This window comes from Conger conger, chromosome 14 (genome assembly GCF_963514075.1).
Source record: "Conger conger chromosome 14, fConCon1.1, whole genome shotgun sequence".
NCBI classification, from domain to species: domain Eukaryota; kingdom Metazoa; phylum Chordata; class Actinopteri; order Anguilliformes; family Congridae; genus Conger; species Conger conger.
The window spans coordinates 24,841,983-24,857,070 of record NC_083773.1 but is presented as its reverse complement, the minus strand read 5'-3'; the positions used below and the strand labels follow the sequence as shown (position 1 = coordinate 24,857,070).

At 41.5% G+C, this 15,088-nt stretch overlaps 1 protein-coding gene across 4 annotated transcripts in view; it reads right to left on the bottom strand.

Annotated features, from left to right (window-relative positions):
- Window positions 1–1,718: 1,718 nt before the first annotated feature.
- Window positions 1,719–15,088, bottom strand: part of LOC133109887 (calsyntenin-1) — a 35,640-nt gene continuing 22,270 nt past the window's right edge. For 2 of the 4 annotated variants that reach the window (XM_061219617.1, XM_061219618.1), the window contains exons 10-20: window positions 14,880–15,001; window positions 12,888–13,050; window positions 11,251–11,301; window positions 10,077–10,234; window positions 9,252–9,400; window positions 8,275–8,501; window positions 7,775–7,945; window positions 7,487–7,632; window positions 6,665–6,800; window positions 5,419–5,603; window positions 1,719–5,330 (exon numbers count right to left, since the gene is read on the bottom strand). In XM_061219617.1, coding sequence (XP_061075601.1) covers window positions 5,142–5,330; window positions 5,419–5,603; window positions 6,665–6,800; window positions 7,487–7,632; window positions 7,775–7,945; window positions 8,275–8,501; window positions 9,252–9,400; window positions 10,077–10,234; window positions 11,251–11,301; window positions 12,888–13,050; window positions 14,880–15,001 — 1,697 coding nt within the window. In that variant the 3' untranslated portion in view covers window positions 1,719–5,141. The remainder of the gene's footprint in view (window positions 5,331–5,418; window positions 5,604–6,664; window positions 6,801–7,486; window positions 7,633–7,774; window positions 7,946–8,274; window positions 8,502–9,251; window positions 9,401–10,076; window positions 10,235–11,250; window positions 11,302–12,887; window positions 13,051–14,879; window positions 15,002–15,088) is intronic. The other 2 variants (XM_061219619.1, XM_061219620.1) reach the window with 1 other exon arrangement.

Below are 15,088 nucleotides of genomic sequence, written 5' to 3'. Positions count from 1 at the left end.
GTTAATCAGTTTGAAACTATACAGGGTACATATCATACTTTAATACAGATATATTGATAAACTTTTAGCACACATCGTCGAGAGTTTTGGAGGAACCAGCCTGCTCACTAAGACGGAGTCTGATTTTGACTTGTGATTGGTTATCATGCTTTTAGGAGGGAGATCTTTCGTTCTGTGAATTTTCCCCTACACCAACTGTATTAATTTAAAAATGAAAATTGACAAAATTACAGTTCATAAATAATTTTATTCAACGAACTTTTATTTTGATAAATGCGAACCAGAAGTCTCCAATTGTGGCCAGCAACATTTGCCAACTTCACGGAGCTGTCCATCAAGAAGGGTATAACGCTTGATTTGTGGTTTTATTTATTAAACAAATGTTTCACCTCTGCGTTGTCAGAGCCATCAACGACTGAACGTGCTGTCAGGATGTAACCATCTGTATCCACGAAGTACTTCATATTTCAGTATGACATTTGTATCCATTTTTGTGCCCTTTGCTATTCAATATTTTGATATTTTACTGTGAGGGAAACGCTGCGCACATGCACTATTGGGACACCACTTCGTTCTTGCAGAGAAATTCGAGATTTGGCAAGGTTGGGATTTAGCGATTTCTTAACATTTCACAAACAGTAGGCCTACTAAGCCCTGTCAGGGTGACGAAATGATATTCCGTTTTAATAAGATTCTACAATGTTCCACTCAGGATTTCCAGTTCTATACATCCAGCAGTAATAGATCTTTCACAAATGTGCTGGTTTTGATGCACTGACAGCTTTAAGTCTTGAGTATTGTTACATGTATTCTTTTCAACATGCTTGAAAAATAGCATCTTTCTAAAAGTGAAACCTTTCTTACGTAAACTGGAAATTTTCATAAACTCTAGAATTACATTGTGCTTCTTTTAATTAAATTTCCATTCCTTTATAGTCCCAGACCCTCTGTATGCTATGGATAAAATTGAATTATTTTTTGGATGGTAACATCAGATATAACATTAAATTATATTTATGTCTGTAACACTATGTGCTTAATATAACTAGAACAACCGAATGATTAAATGATTAAAATTTAGAGCATCTGCTGAAGGAACTTTCATTCAGCTCAGGTTTAGTGCCGTTATTTTATCTGACGTGATAGAAAACATATACAAGAATGTGAGGATTGCTTACAAATTTTCCCTGTGAAAGTTAGTATGATTTGAGGAGAAAACCCTTCAGAGTAATTACTAATGGATCTCTTGTGAAAAATGACGTGTGTGGCAAAGCAAAAGCATCAAGTTGGAGTTCTTTACGTAGACACCAGGGGGCAGCCAAGCACACCGGATTGGAAACCCCTGCTCCAGTTCGGTAGCAGACATGTTCAGAGCTAGAGTAACAGTCCTCCCTATGCTCTCAATATGGGTTTCACGTCCTGTTGGGAGGAAGAACCAAGGGGCTTGGGCACCCAAGTACACACAATTGATCATGCTGTTGTTAAAGGATCAAGAATTCCTTTTTCTATTAATTAGAAACAATAGAACAAACTACAGATGGACACCTTTCTTTTAATGAGTGTCAATTATACTAGACCTAGATGTGAAAATTGAGGAGAATGTTCACAAATGTATGATTTAATCACTGGTAACATATTCAAAAGAATGTGCACCCTTGATACGACCCATCATGTTCAACAGTTGTGACAAACACACCACCGAAATGACAGTCCACCTGTTTTTGGGAATCCATCTCAGCATCCTTTATTTTTGTTCATGAGTAAGCATCAACTTCACTATAACCATTCACTATGAGTCTGGTTGGTCAGAAAGTGAGTGCAGCCCCAAGAAGTTTGAGGCAGCTTCCTGCACCTCTTAACACACCCTTTCCTTTCACTTTTAAAAGAAAAACAAAAAAGAACAATGCAAAAACGGAAGACAATTATTTTTGGTGGTGCAACTGTAACATGAAATGAGTGCAACCGACTATTTCACCATCAGCAGTTTATATAATTAACTGGTTGACAACATTTTTGCCCCCACTCCTCTCAATTACACAAATTTCTTGTGAAAAGCACTTTGTTCTAGTAGGTATACTCTGTTAGGAATCGTACAGAAATAATGCTTCACAAAGAGCCCCAGTTTACATTTTTATTCATCCCATTTCCTGGTCACAAAACCAAACTCCTTGACTTTGCATTCCAGAACCTGACAGTAACCCTTTATAAGAGTCTCATTCCGGAAATGAGATGGTAGTGGTTTTATGCCTCAGTTTAAATATCCATTGTGATTGGCAAGTAGAGCTGTGGCAATTTTGAAAGTGAAGAGGTTAAACTAACAGACAATTCAATGTTGACCCCCCCTCTGCCTCCAATGTTAAAAATGTAGGGAAAAGCACCTACACAGTACATATACATGAAAATTTATTGTAGGGTTAAAGGCTTTTCAGTCTCACCAATCACCATATACACATTTGTAAATTTATACCCACATTGGCTACATATAGCATTTTAACAATGTACATCCTTTTTGAAGTAGAATTGTTTTTTTTCCCCCAAACATGAATTAGTCTAAGGACAATATCTAGATGATATATGAAAGACCTATTCTGTCTACACATCACATGAGCACAAAACATCAATGTAGGACAAACTTTCACTAGAGAGAAAACTAGCAGTTATTCCATTATTATTATTACAACAAATGAAAAGGAATGAAATAAAACCACTTCCCCTGACTGGTAAGAAATCTAGCATTTTATAATTACAAAATTACCCACAAACATGGCCACAACTAAAACAGCGTATATGAGTGTTTGTTAGTTGTGTTAATGTGCTGTGATAGGTGAAAGGCACTCCCAACCCCACCAAACTAAGAGTTGTGATCATTTGGGCCTCTCCACAGGTCTCAGTAGAATGAAGGAGCAGTCTGACCAACCATTGCCATGTTATAATGTCACTGATAAATACCATGGCTATCATGGCTGCCATTTCAGTTAACCCTTATGTTAAACATGCCTGCTGAACCTACTTATCTTTGGTGCCTTAACACAGAAGTTCCATATATGTTTGCTGGATTCTAAGCACCCAGGTACAGTCTTAAATAACAAACTGCTTTTATTACTTTGCAATATACAAGCTGTGTAACAAAGGACCAAACTCATTATCCAAATATCTTGTCCGCAGATTTCGGTGAGTCAGTGCTGCTATATTTGAGGAAAGTGAGAATGTACTATATTGACTCCGTAAGTTAAACACCTTGTTACATGTGAAATGATAAACCATTTGATCATGGGCATTTGATCATCTTTGTACAATTTTGGGGTTTAATTCCAGTGACTGCATTTCCAATTCCCATTTCCACACAATGCAATACATCACATGAGGTGACCTGGAAGCAGTGACAGCACATTAAAACATTAGGTGAATGTGTTACAATCAAGCCTCCCACCACAGGAAATGTAGCATTACAATACTTGTGATGAAACGTGTCCATTTACCAGCAGGAAGTCTCTCAGAATTGGACCTGCCATTTTGTTTTTTTGTGCCCTGAATCACATTTGCTATGTTACATACATCTGCAAACCAGATAGGCTAGGAGCTTCCTTTTGATATCTTAAATGATTAGGTACCCGTTCAGCAATGAAAACAAAAGTTACTGAGAAAATAATACATTGAAAAGAGAAAAAACATCCAATTCCTTGTATAATTTCTTTATACTGCAACCAAAAAGAAGGTTTCCAAACGAAGACAAATATTAAAAAAATACAGTACAAACCCATGTGCAATAAAGTCTGTTGGCTGTTTCTGAAATTCGCTTTTTTAACCAAAAGCTCTCCCAAAGACAAGCAGCTCCCATACAAATCTACTTTACCTGGTCCTTGCAATGCTCCAACTACACGCAAATACCTGCTTCTCCTTTTGTCCTTTTGTTTAGCCATCTTCTGAACAATATGTAAAGGAATGGCAGGCAATTGGAATTGGCGTGGGCTCATGATGGATTTCTATAGGTTATGTGAGCACAATAGTTAAAACATCAACATGGAAAAAAAGACCATTTAAAAGCTTCAGTGTGCTAAAACTGTACAGCAGGCGTTTCATAAACAATTGTCAAATCCTTTGCATTTCATCTGGATTCTAAGACAGTCGACTGAATTATTGCGGGCTTCAGATACAACATTATCTCACAAATGTTTGTCATTGTACTTACACAAGCCTGGCAAATTATTAACAAGAGTAGCCATCACACTAAAATGCAACCCCTTCACAGCCCAAAAGTTCATTCCCTTCCTCCCCAGAAAAGAATAAAAGTGAATAAATCACAGAAACCTCATCATTTTTGTCATGGGTTTCTGTCTCTACAGCAGACATTTTACAGAAGCATGAAAGAAGAGCCCAATTACAGAACATGCTATGCCCCGTTGTGTATACTACAGCGCATACTGTATGTTTTCATATTTTTGGACCCTGTTGTCTACTCTTGTTCTCTACCACTTTGCCTTATTACATAACTTCATGATATTTACAAAATATGAAAAAGTTATTTCTTCTTCTTTATTTCTACGCCTATGATTTTTCGAGTTCTCTCATGCATAAAAAGAGGAAAAAACCAAAAGCTTGTGATGTATCGTCTTGCTTTCCCCCGTTCCAGACAACACAAACAGAAAGGAAAAATAGTACAGAGCCCAAGCTTTGTTCTGTTAGTCTGAAATTCATGTGCTACCACATTTTCATTCTCCATTTTAAAAGTCTCACAGCTGAACTGACAGTGAAGAACACAAAAAGTGCAGGCTTGCTTCCTTACGTAGCTTAAAATAAATGCAAATCTAGAGACCAAGTTTCACAGCGATCAAAAAATAAAGGCCTGTGATTACCATACTATGGCTACTGAACACTACTACTCGAATGACGACAGAAACTCTTGGCCAGAAGCAGTAACACCAGCCATTACAAACACCAGATTTGTATTTATTTTGCTCGAAGGGATATGCATTTTCTTTTTCAACACTACAGGTCCTTTTAAGAGCGGCTGTAAAAGGAACATGGAATGCCCCATAGCTTCTAGGGTGTGTGTGCGTGTGTATGCGTGTACGTGTGTGTGTGCGTGTACGTGTGCGTGTATGTTTGTGTGTACGTGTGCGTGCAGGTGCCCTTTTGTACTCTCAGTAGGTGAGTGTCGAGTCGTCCCACTCCAGCTGTTGCTGTCTGCTTGCGGCCTGCTGGTCCTCTGGCTCCCCACCCTCCTCATCCTCGCTGCTCTCCGACTCTGCGCTGGTGATGTCATCCTCCTCCTCGCCGTCCTCGCTCTCTTCCTCCTCCTCTTCCTCACTGCTGTGCTGATCCTCATATGTCTGTGAGGGGGGAGATCAGACAGCTGGTTAGACCTGCGGGGCGGGGCAGTAGGAGCTCGTGGGGGCAGGTTGCGGCTGAGGAGGTTACCTCCATGGGGTTGACGGTGATGGTGAGGGCAGAGTCGTCCCAGTCCATCTCGCTCTCCTTGCCGTTCTCCTGGTCCCTCACCGTGCGCTGGTGGGCAGAGCGGATCCTGAACACGCCCAGGATGATCACGAACACCAGGAAGCTGACACACACCACGATGACGATGGTGGCAGCGCTGGGAACCACTAGAAGGGAGCGATATGGGCGAGGTCAGCACATAACTGTTATACTCTTATTCTGATTCAAAGTGAATTATTCTTCGTTAATAATAAATAATTTGTTATTTAGCTGACTTTTAGCCAAAGCGACTTACAGTTGATTAGACTAAGCAGGAGGACAAACCCCCCTGGAGCAATGCGGGGTTAAGGGCCTTGCTCAGGGCCCAACAGCTGTGCAGATTTTATCGTGGCTACACCGGGGCTTGAACCACCAACCTTCTGGGTCCCAGTCATGTACCAGTCAGGCTATCACTCTTATAAACCTGCTGAATGAATTCCTTCTCTGTTAGACCATGTGTCTGATTGTCACGTTAAAGACCATGGCAGTAAATGCACAGGACATTCAAACCACAGGACTGAAATAGCTCTAAATGAGCATACAGGACAAATGCTGCACCGGATACAGTTCACACTTCCTGTGCTCAGATGTGGTGCCTTAAATAACAAAAACAAAGCATGTCTGCCCAACTTTTGATGGACTAAACTGACCATAAATTAAGAGGATTACCTACATTACAAAGGTCAGATTAATTTACATGAAAGCTTCGTCACATAATCTGATTTAACTGGAGGTTAAGATGTGGACAGTTAAAATGACAGCTCATATTGTTCATATATACATCTAGGTTTCTAATGGACTGCCAATTACTCCCCCATTTTGCAAGTACATGTCACGTGATCAGTGTTCACAGACATGGTACGGTCCTATTCATGATACATGCAATGTGCAGTCATCCATGTCTCTAATCAGAAAATAAGAAGGCCACAAAAGTAAAGAGTTTTGGGTTTGGATTAATGAACTAACGCTTGAGTGATTCCACACAATTCTCACAATTATGTCTGCACAAAACATTAGCAACAAGCATCAAACAGGCACATTCAGATCGAATATCAGCTTCACAAATATTCTCCTGTGGAGACAGAAAAGATTGCTTGGATCTTTGCATTAATGTCCAATGATCCAGGGCAGCTGCAGATTTCTGCGTGCTATAAAATGAGCTGAAGCCCAAGGCGAGGGCGGTGGCTACCTGAGGCCTGGTGAGAATTGGCCAGGGTGTGTCCCGACAGGTCCATGGAGCCGTGGTGAACGGGACTGATGAACTGTGGCTGCATCATGGCATTGTTGGCGTGTTCCATGGGGTTGGCAGTGTGGATCACATTGACCTGAAACAGCGTGCACACAAATGTGAACACTTCTTACTTTCTTAAAGTATGTTGTACAGCAAATCATTTAAATATAGGATATCTGTAAATGAAGACCATGTAGCCCTTGTGTCTGTTAGCAAGTAGCATATACATACCCAAAACAGATCATACTAGCTTGTGATCAAGAATACACATAGCACAACACAAAATCACATGTAATGCAAGCAGATAAATCCATGCAATTTCACCCTATAAGAATATATACAAGATAACTAATAGCTTGGACCCTTTTTTTTAGCTTACAATAGTTTTATTAGATTTGAAAATGTAGCTGACATTTACATCTATTGCATGATATTGCTTGGTATCTTGTGTTTTGTAGATTGCATTGCAACAAACAATTGTTTTCCTGAACCCAGCTGACAAAGGAATCTGGAATTAGGGTTCTACATTACATTACATTATTGGCATTTGGCAGACGCTCTTATCCAGAGTGACGTACAACAACGTTCTACAGTACAGTACTTTTAAAAGTCTATTCTGGAATATCTTCACATATTATTTTACTCTTAAATTTGATCATAAAAATGCCATTATTTTTCACATATTCAATCCCAGCCACTGCCTTTGGGTGTGATCTTTCTTCTGAATATGGAATGTAGCTCTAGGAGGAGATAAAATAAATGAATGCTTTTTCCACACACCTCAACCTTGAAAGTGTTGCTGATGTAACGGCCATTGAGCTCGGAGCACACCAGCTTGAACTTCCTGTCAAAGAGGGCCTCGGTGTGCCAGTTCCTGTAGCGGATGAGATGCAGAACTTCCTCATAGTTGGGCATTGTGTTGACACCTGAAAAACCATGGAGGAAAAGAAGATTTGAGGAAAATTTTACGGCCATTTCACATGAACAGTGTGTGAACGGTTCCTAACCTGTGATGATCAGGACCTAATCTGTGATGATCAGGACCAACCTGTGATGATCAGGACCAACCTGTGATGATGAGGCCCATGTTTGAGAAGCTCATCTCCAGCCCGTGCTGCTGGATCTGTGCCAGGTCCACCTCCAGGCTCTCGTGTTCGCCGTCCAGCTCCTCCCCCACCGCCGTCACCTCGCACGTGTCCAGGTTGTGCATGATCTCCTCTGACACCACTGACTCTTGCACTGGGGACAACATTACATTATAGTTATTTAGCTGAGGATTTACCACTGCAATATTTGATTAGAAATGTGGGGTTAAGGGGCCCAATAGCTGCACGGATTGTCATGGCTATATCATGGCTACACCGGGACTTCTGGTCAACCAACCTTCCGGGTCATGCACCTTAGGCTACATGCTGCCCCATACAATGTACAGATAGGTGGACATTTTCAGAATATTAAAGGCCGACATAATGCACAGCATTTGCCCTATTGGATCACCCTGGCTCTTAGCGTAGATAACCCAGAGGGTGAAACTGCTGTCAGACTGCCCCCTGTACCCCTTTCGGCACCTGTGGGGTCGTCCTCGCTCTCCCCCTCGGCCTCCACCTCGCGGGTGATGGTGCTGACGATGCGCAGCTCAGGGAACAGGGTCACGCCCTCGGGGCTCTCGAACTCGGGCGCGCCCCGGGCGAAGTGGTCGATGCCGCTCAGGCTGATCTTCGGCTCCTCGGGCTGCAGGACCATCACGTACCCCTCCACGTCTGGCACCGAGACACACGAGCCCTCATTCAAACACCTGGGGACCAGGGAAAGGGAAACCAGCAGACAGTCAGGGAAACCAGTAAGTAGTCCAGCCAGAGATGCCTGCTGCCTGTTGTTCAACTGAATTTATGCAAACTAGGGCTTGTATTTTAAAAAGATTTGGGTGGCTGTGTCAGGAGAAAAAAGCCAGGAGGCATGTGATGTAAGTAGAGCAGCACTGAATAAGTGGGATTTTGTCTGAAGAAAAATACTTTTTTAATATGCAGAAATGGAAAACGACAATATTAGGACAGCCCCCATTTCATAATTTCAAGCGATTTAGGTCATACAAAATTTCTTGCTAACATGCTGTGGTGGCTTGCCTTTTTCCTGTTGGTGAATAAAAAAATCGAAAAAGAAAATCTGAATATCCTTTCCTCTGCTAATTCAGTCAAGCACAGACTCTGTTCCTGTGTCCAAGTAGGTTTGTCTTTATGCCAGGGCCCCATTATGACAGCATTTAACTGATGTATTACATTATGATTACACAGAATCTTTAATCTCAATCAATGAGTGAAATTAAATTAAACTTCCCAGGAATAATGAACACATAATCAATTGTTTCTAATAATACAGCGGTATAACTACGATGGTCCCCAAATTATAAAATGTGCTGTTGACAAATACCTCAAAGGATATATTGGTGTAAAGTGTTTTGAAATGCATGCCACAGCTATGGCATTAACCGTACACTGATGCCTGTACTTCCGTAAACACAAAATGGCCGCTGCAGGCGGACACGCACTTGACAGTAGTGGAGATGCGGAGGCGGCGGATGCCGGGCGTGGGGAACTGTCTGGAGTTGACGTAGGAGACGTGCTGCATTACTTTCTCAAAGCTCTCGATGTTATCCCCCTCCAGGGTCAGAGATGACTGGCTGGGGTTAAACTGCACCTGCAAAGAGGATGGATAATATCATATGTGTCTACAAGCCTCATCTTCACTTAAATCCACATGAAGATCAACCGAATCAAGTGTTGGCAATGCGTCCGCATAGATTCAATGTCAGTGGTAAGACTTTTCATATTCAATCAATCAATCAACCTTTATTTGTATGCGGAAAGGACACATTGAGGGACAAGTGAACAAGAGTTTGTGGTTTTTAAAATCAAAAACAAAAAAAACCCCCATCAAAACCATCAAATAAAATATGTTTGCATCTTCCACAGAGTCCAGCACATTGTACTTGATGGAGGATGATGCTGACTCCTGAGCCAAATCCTCAGTGCATCAGAGAACACCCAAGACATTAGTGGTTGGGCAAGAGAGGCCCTCAGAGGATTTATATTTTTCATGACATTTCAAAGACTTTTCAAAGCTGAATGTGGCACTGTCAATTATTTATACCATTTCTAGTTCAGACTCACAAAAAATATATCCTAAAAAAGTACAGAATTGTATGGGGAAACTATTTGAGTAGCACCATTTTCAAAATAATGTGCAGGTACATAGTTGCAGATGTTCTTGGCTGTTGTTACTGATTGCTTTTGGTAATGGGCTTAATGTACAGGCCAGTGAACTGATGAATTTGCGAGGAATATCAGCTGAAAGGCATTGATTGCTAATTCACCTTGACGGTGGTGCCCACTTCCTCTGGGAGCTCCACGTCCAGGCCTTCCTTACAGGTGTACAAGCAGTCAATCACCCTCTTCTTCTCCAGCTTTCCAGACCTGATCATCAGGCCAGCCAAGTTCCCCCGGAAATACTGAGACATCTGAGCGCTGCCCCCTACAGGCAGGGAGAGAGGGACAGTGTCAGCAGAAGCACGCGCTCATGCCTTTTTAGTTCCTTCTCCAGCAAATCAGGCATGCAGTATTTCTGCAGTCATGCTCATGCAGGTTAGTACATTTCTCCTGACAATGTCCGGGGGAGGCCTATGCCAATACAAATGATGAACTGAAACAGACACTGGACCCACGTGCAATATACTTTCAGATGACTGAGCACAATGAAGTCACAGAAGCACAAACATAAAATGGCAGGTGTTGTGGTGATGAATAGCAAGGACATCCTTGCTAAAATTACCAGTAATTATTACCGAACCTTCATTTCGTGGAAAGAGTAATCACATAATTATACTGTAAATCCTGAAATATTTGCTTCGCGCCATAATTTTCCTGTGTTTAATGGTTGCCCTTCAATTCTGAACTGCAGATGATTCATAGTACGTAGGTTACCAAGTCCAGTTTGTATATTTTAAACACAACTGTGGCCATTTAGATCCAGGCATATTTCTGAGATACTAAAGCCAAAAGGATAGCAGATGCCCGCACTGCATCAAGGTCACTTTGTAACTGGAGCTCGGTATTGACTGCAGAGGTCGGGTGACATGACACTCCTGAGTGCCTCTCTCCGCATCAAGGTCACAGAGATGTGCAAGCACATCAAAAATCACAACACAATAGCCTTACAGACTCAGGAGATATAGCATTTCTAATGCCTCACAAGTACTTTGTAAGATGCCATATATTCCTCAAAGGTCCATCTACATCATCTCAGTATGCTGACTGTAAACTGAAATATAATATTTCTGGAACAACAAAAGCTGAGAAACAGGAATGGGATACAATGAGGGCTGTGAGCTGGCAGGGAGGGGTGATGGGAACGTGCATGCGTTAAATGTGCCGCTTCATAAACCGCATGTTCGCATGCAAAAAATACCCAAACAACACTGAACAAAGACTTCATATGCACGCTTGTGCTTATAAGTGCTGGTTGAGCAAGTAGAGAAAGACTCCATCAACCTGTCAAAGTTTCAAACTCTGTCTCATTGTCACTGTCATGTCCTGAATTGTCTGTGGAGGTAAGACAAAGAGAACAGGAATTGTGGATTATTTTATGGAGTTTACCCATTAAACTCATAGGATGGACCTGCAGAAAAAAGGCTGAAAAAATCTGTCATACGCCACCTGTAGAAAATATACATCCTTCGCAATATCATTCTCAGTTATGTTGTAATACAACAAAACATTTTCATTTACTCAATTCACAGTTTTATGTTCATTAACATTCTCCGTGGAGCATTTTATTTTTGGTTCATAAATATTGATGTCGAATATGGGGCTGAACATGTGCATTTCCCACTCTAGTTTGCGATGTCCAATTAGCCGTTTGCAACCACAGCCGTGTTCAGTTCACGCTGCTTTGGGAGAATGTAGACACCCGACATTCTCCTCTGAAATGTCACCAGCCTGCTTCTTATCATACTGCAGTAAAATACACTTGTTTTCTTTCAGCTAACGTTACACGTATTGATTGTGAATGGGCCGTCTGTGCCTTCCTGGTGATACACTGATGGTCTCCCTTTTATGGTCTCCCTTTTATAAGTCACTCTGGATAGGAGTGTCTGCCAAATAAATTGAATGTAATGCTAATTATTTTGGTCAAACATCCAAAGGCTGAATAAAGCAATTTACCCAGCTTCATTACACTCAGTATTGCATCCCACATTATCATTATGGTTTTTAAAAAGTCAAATTTTTGTAGCTACACAACTCATATGTTCTGCAACTGCCCAAAATATGCATCCCATTCTGATCTGATTGAGGAAAATGTCCAAATGCCCCCACAGATTTTGCTTGTCCTGATCATATCATCAGCCGTTATCAATGTCTCACTCACCATAACCCAGCCCCCTTGTTTTCAGTCCAAACGGTCAGTTATGTGACACGAGTATACGAAATATTCTTTAGTAAGTCACTCGGTGGCCCCATTAAAATTATATTCTACACAATGGATGTATTATTGATAATATAGCTAAAATACAGAAGTGTTCATTATTCATGTTTAGAGTGCACAACAGATTATTGGCCAATCAATAAGGTGCTAGCTCCACCACTACCTCACCCAGAGGCAAATTCTGATGACTGGAATTCTGCATGCACAAAAATATTGATCCCTACAGTTTGAAAAAAAAGAAAAAAAAAGAAAAAGGGAGGTGATAGCAGTTAAAAAGCAGTCTGACAGGAAATATAGGAAGTTCAGCCAAATGTCCTATTAAGTTGAGGTGCTATGTTAAGGGTCACAAAACACTAATTCCTACATTCTCTGTACATAATTATGCCTTTAAAAGTAGTTTTCTGAAAAAGGGAAGCTACACACTGTCAATAAGGTTCAAGTTCAAGTTTTATGTTGTACATTTCATTAAATGATTTATTAGCCTTCAAACCTCGCAATTAAGCTGGGGACGGGATGATCGCAAAAATTATTTTTGATTTTAGCCGTCAATTGTGCTGAGAAATAATCTGTTAAAACGATGACCAGCTGACCTTAGAACACAATAAGCTTTGAAGCCTAATGTTTTAGATATAATCTGTACTACTATTTTAAATGTTATGTAGTGCTGCCACTTTTTAACAGCAATTGATACATTTCCACATACCTTGCCAGCATGCACCAATGGTAAGCTGTGTCTCAATTTTGGAGGCATGTAGGGGGTAGTCCTCTGTGACCAGGAAGGGGTCGAAAGAGACACCATCAACAAACAGTGTCACGGTGGGGACCTCGATGTTCAGCATATAGTGATGCCACTCTTTGTCACAAACCTGAAGAGAAAAACGGCATGTTTTGTACACAGTTGCCAAAACAGCTCTCATTTCAACCAATTTATCCATCATTCCATCATTTCCCTCTTAAAGGGGGCATCGTTAGCTCAGGAGGTAAAAGTGGTCATCAGTAAGAGCGGAAAGTTGCTGGTTCGATCCCCCACCCTGAGTGAGGTGAAGTGTCCCTCCATGAGAAAAACGCCTAACCCCAAATTGCTTCCGACAATCTGGTTGGTGCCTTGCAGCCTTTCATCCTGTGGGTGTGTGAGTGGTGTGAGCTTTGCAAAAAAGCACTGACAGTAACACATGCAATAATATTTCTCGTTTCAGAATGCATAATAGCATTTTCATGATTCCTGTCATCAGTTCACCCATCTCTTCTGGACTGCATCCTACCAGCTGCCATTTCATTACACTTGAGGAGCTGTGTGTTCATTGCTCCATTTGCAGCTATAGAGGGCCAAGGCAGACTGCAGACAGCCTCCAGACCAGAGGAGGCGCTGTTGCAAAATCACACAGTCAGCTGCCAACCACAGTCAGCATTGGCACAGGCACATCAGTACACAGGGAAGCAGTGCTTTAGCAGGATGCAGCACTCAAAAAAACCCTTTGGTTCTGTTTTTATTTAACTTAATACATCTTCTTTTAAGAACCAAAGCAGAGCACTTGCAAAAGAACCATTTTCTGAACATGACAGGAAGCAAGGCAAACCAATCAGTTACTCATCCAAGCTTCAAAGAATCAAACCTGAGCAGTTGAGACAGCACATACCCTCAGATGGTAATGGAAAGATGATGAGGTTGATTTTATTTAAAGCCAAAAATAGGCATTATAAAGGAAAGCGGTCTATTAGCTGATCTGAGCATGAGTACAGCCATTGCTTCTCATCTGCCAATCTTGCAGAAGCTGCAGACTGGGTTGAACAAATTGGAGACTAATTTTATCATTGGTTGAAACAGCATTTTAATTATATATTGCTTTTACTGTTTAATCTTGGAAATACCTTGCACAGAGTAGAAAGAGAATGTCAGCAAGGTCATTAATTATTTAGGGCACTGACTCAGAGTGAGAAGGGCATGCAGAGAATTCTGATATTCCATCTGAAACAGGAAACTGTAAACAGGAAACCGTAAACTGCCCTTTACCCAAACACAGGGCTGAAGTGGTCTCACAAGCTTTCACAGGGTTCAGCAGAACACTTACCGTCCATCTTTAGAATGAACCTTCCTTTGTCTTCAGGGAAAATAACTATGATTTCCTTATATCCACATCAAATAAAATTAACAATAATGAACACATAAGGAGATATAAAAACACCAGTTTGTGAAGACTACCCTATGATTATTGGGATTAAAAAGAATTGTCTCAAGGAGATAAATACAACATGCCTAACCACATACCAGACCAACGTGGACACTGCCATGTTTCGAGCTACAAAAGGCTTCTGATAACTCACAGCTGTGGTTGTGGCTCTTGCTTGTAATTGGTATCTGGTAAGAAAGGTGACTAGAGGATAAAGGCCAAGTTTAGTGGTCAGAACACTGGCTCAACAAATCTGTACCTGTGAGCCTGTGAGCAGTCAAGGTACACCATGGTAGTGGGGTATAGTAGGTGTGTGTGTGTGTTGTGCGTGTGATGTGTGTGTGTGAATGTGTGAGTGTGTGTGTTGTGCGTGTGTTGCTGGTGTGTTGCGCGTGAATGTGTGTGTATGTTGTGTGCGAGTGTGTGAGTGTGTGTGTGTATGCTGTGTGTATGTTGTGGGTACGTTGTGTGTATGTGTGTGTGTGTGTGTGTGCGTGTGCGTGCGTGTGTATAACACGTCTCCTGACCTGGTCCAGTTTCCAGTGGAACTCGGCTGGTTTGTAGGTCTCAGACTCGGACGGGTCCTGGCGCAGGAGGAATATCAGTCGGCAGTTGTGCATGTAGAGCGAGTAGTGATGTCGGCTCATCTCTGCCAGAAAGGGAGGAGACAGCAGTTAAACACTCAGCAGTCCGTCTGATGGGAAATGGCTTCTACTTCAGCCAAATGTCCTATTAC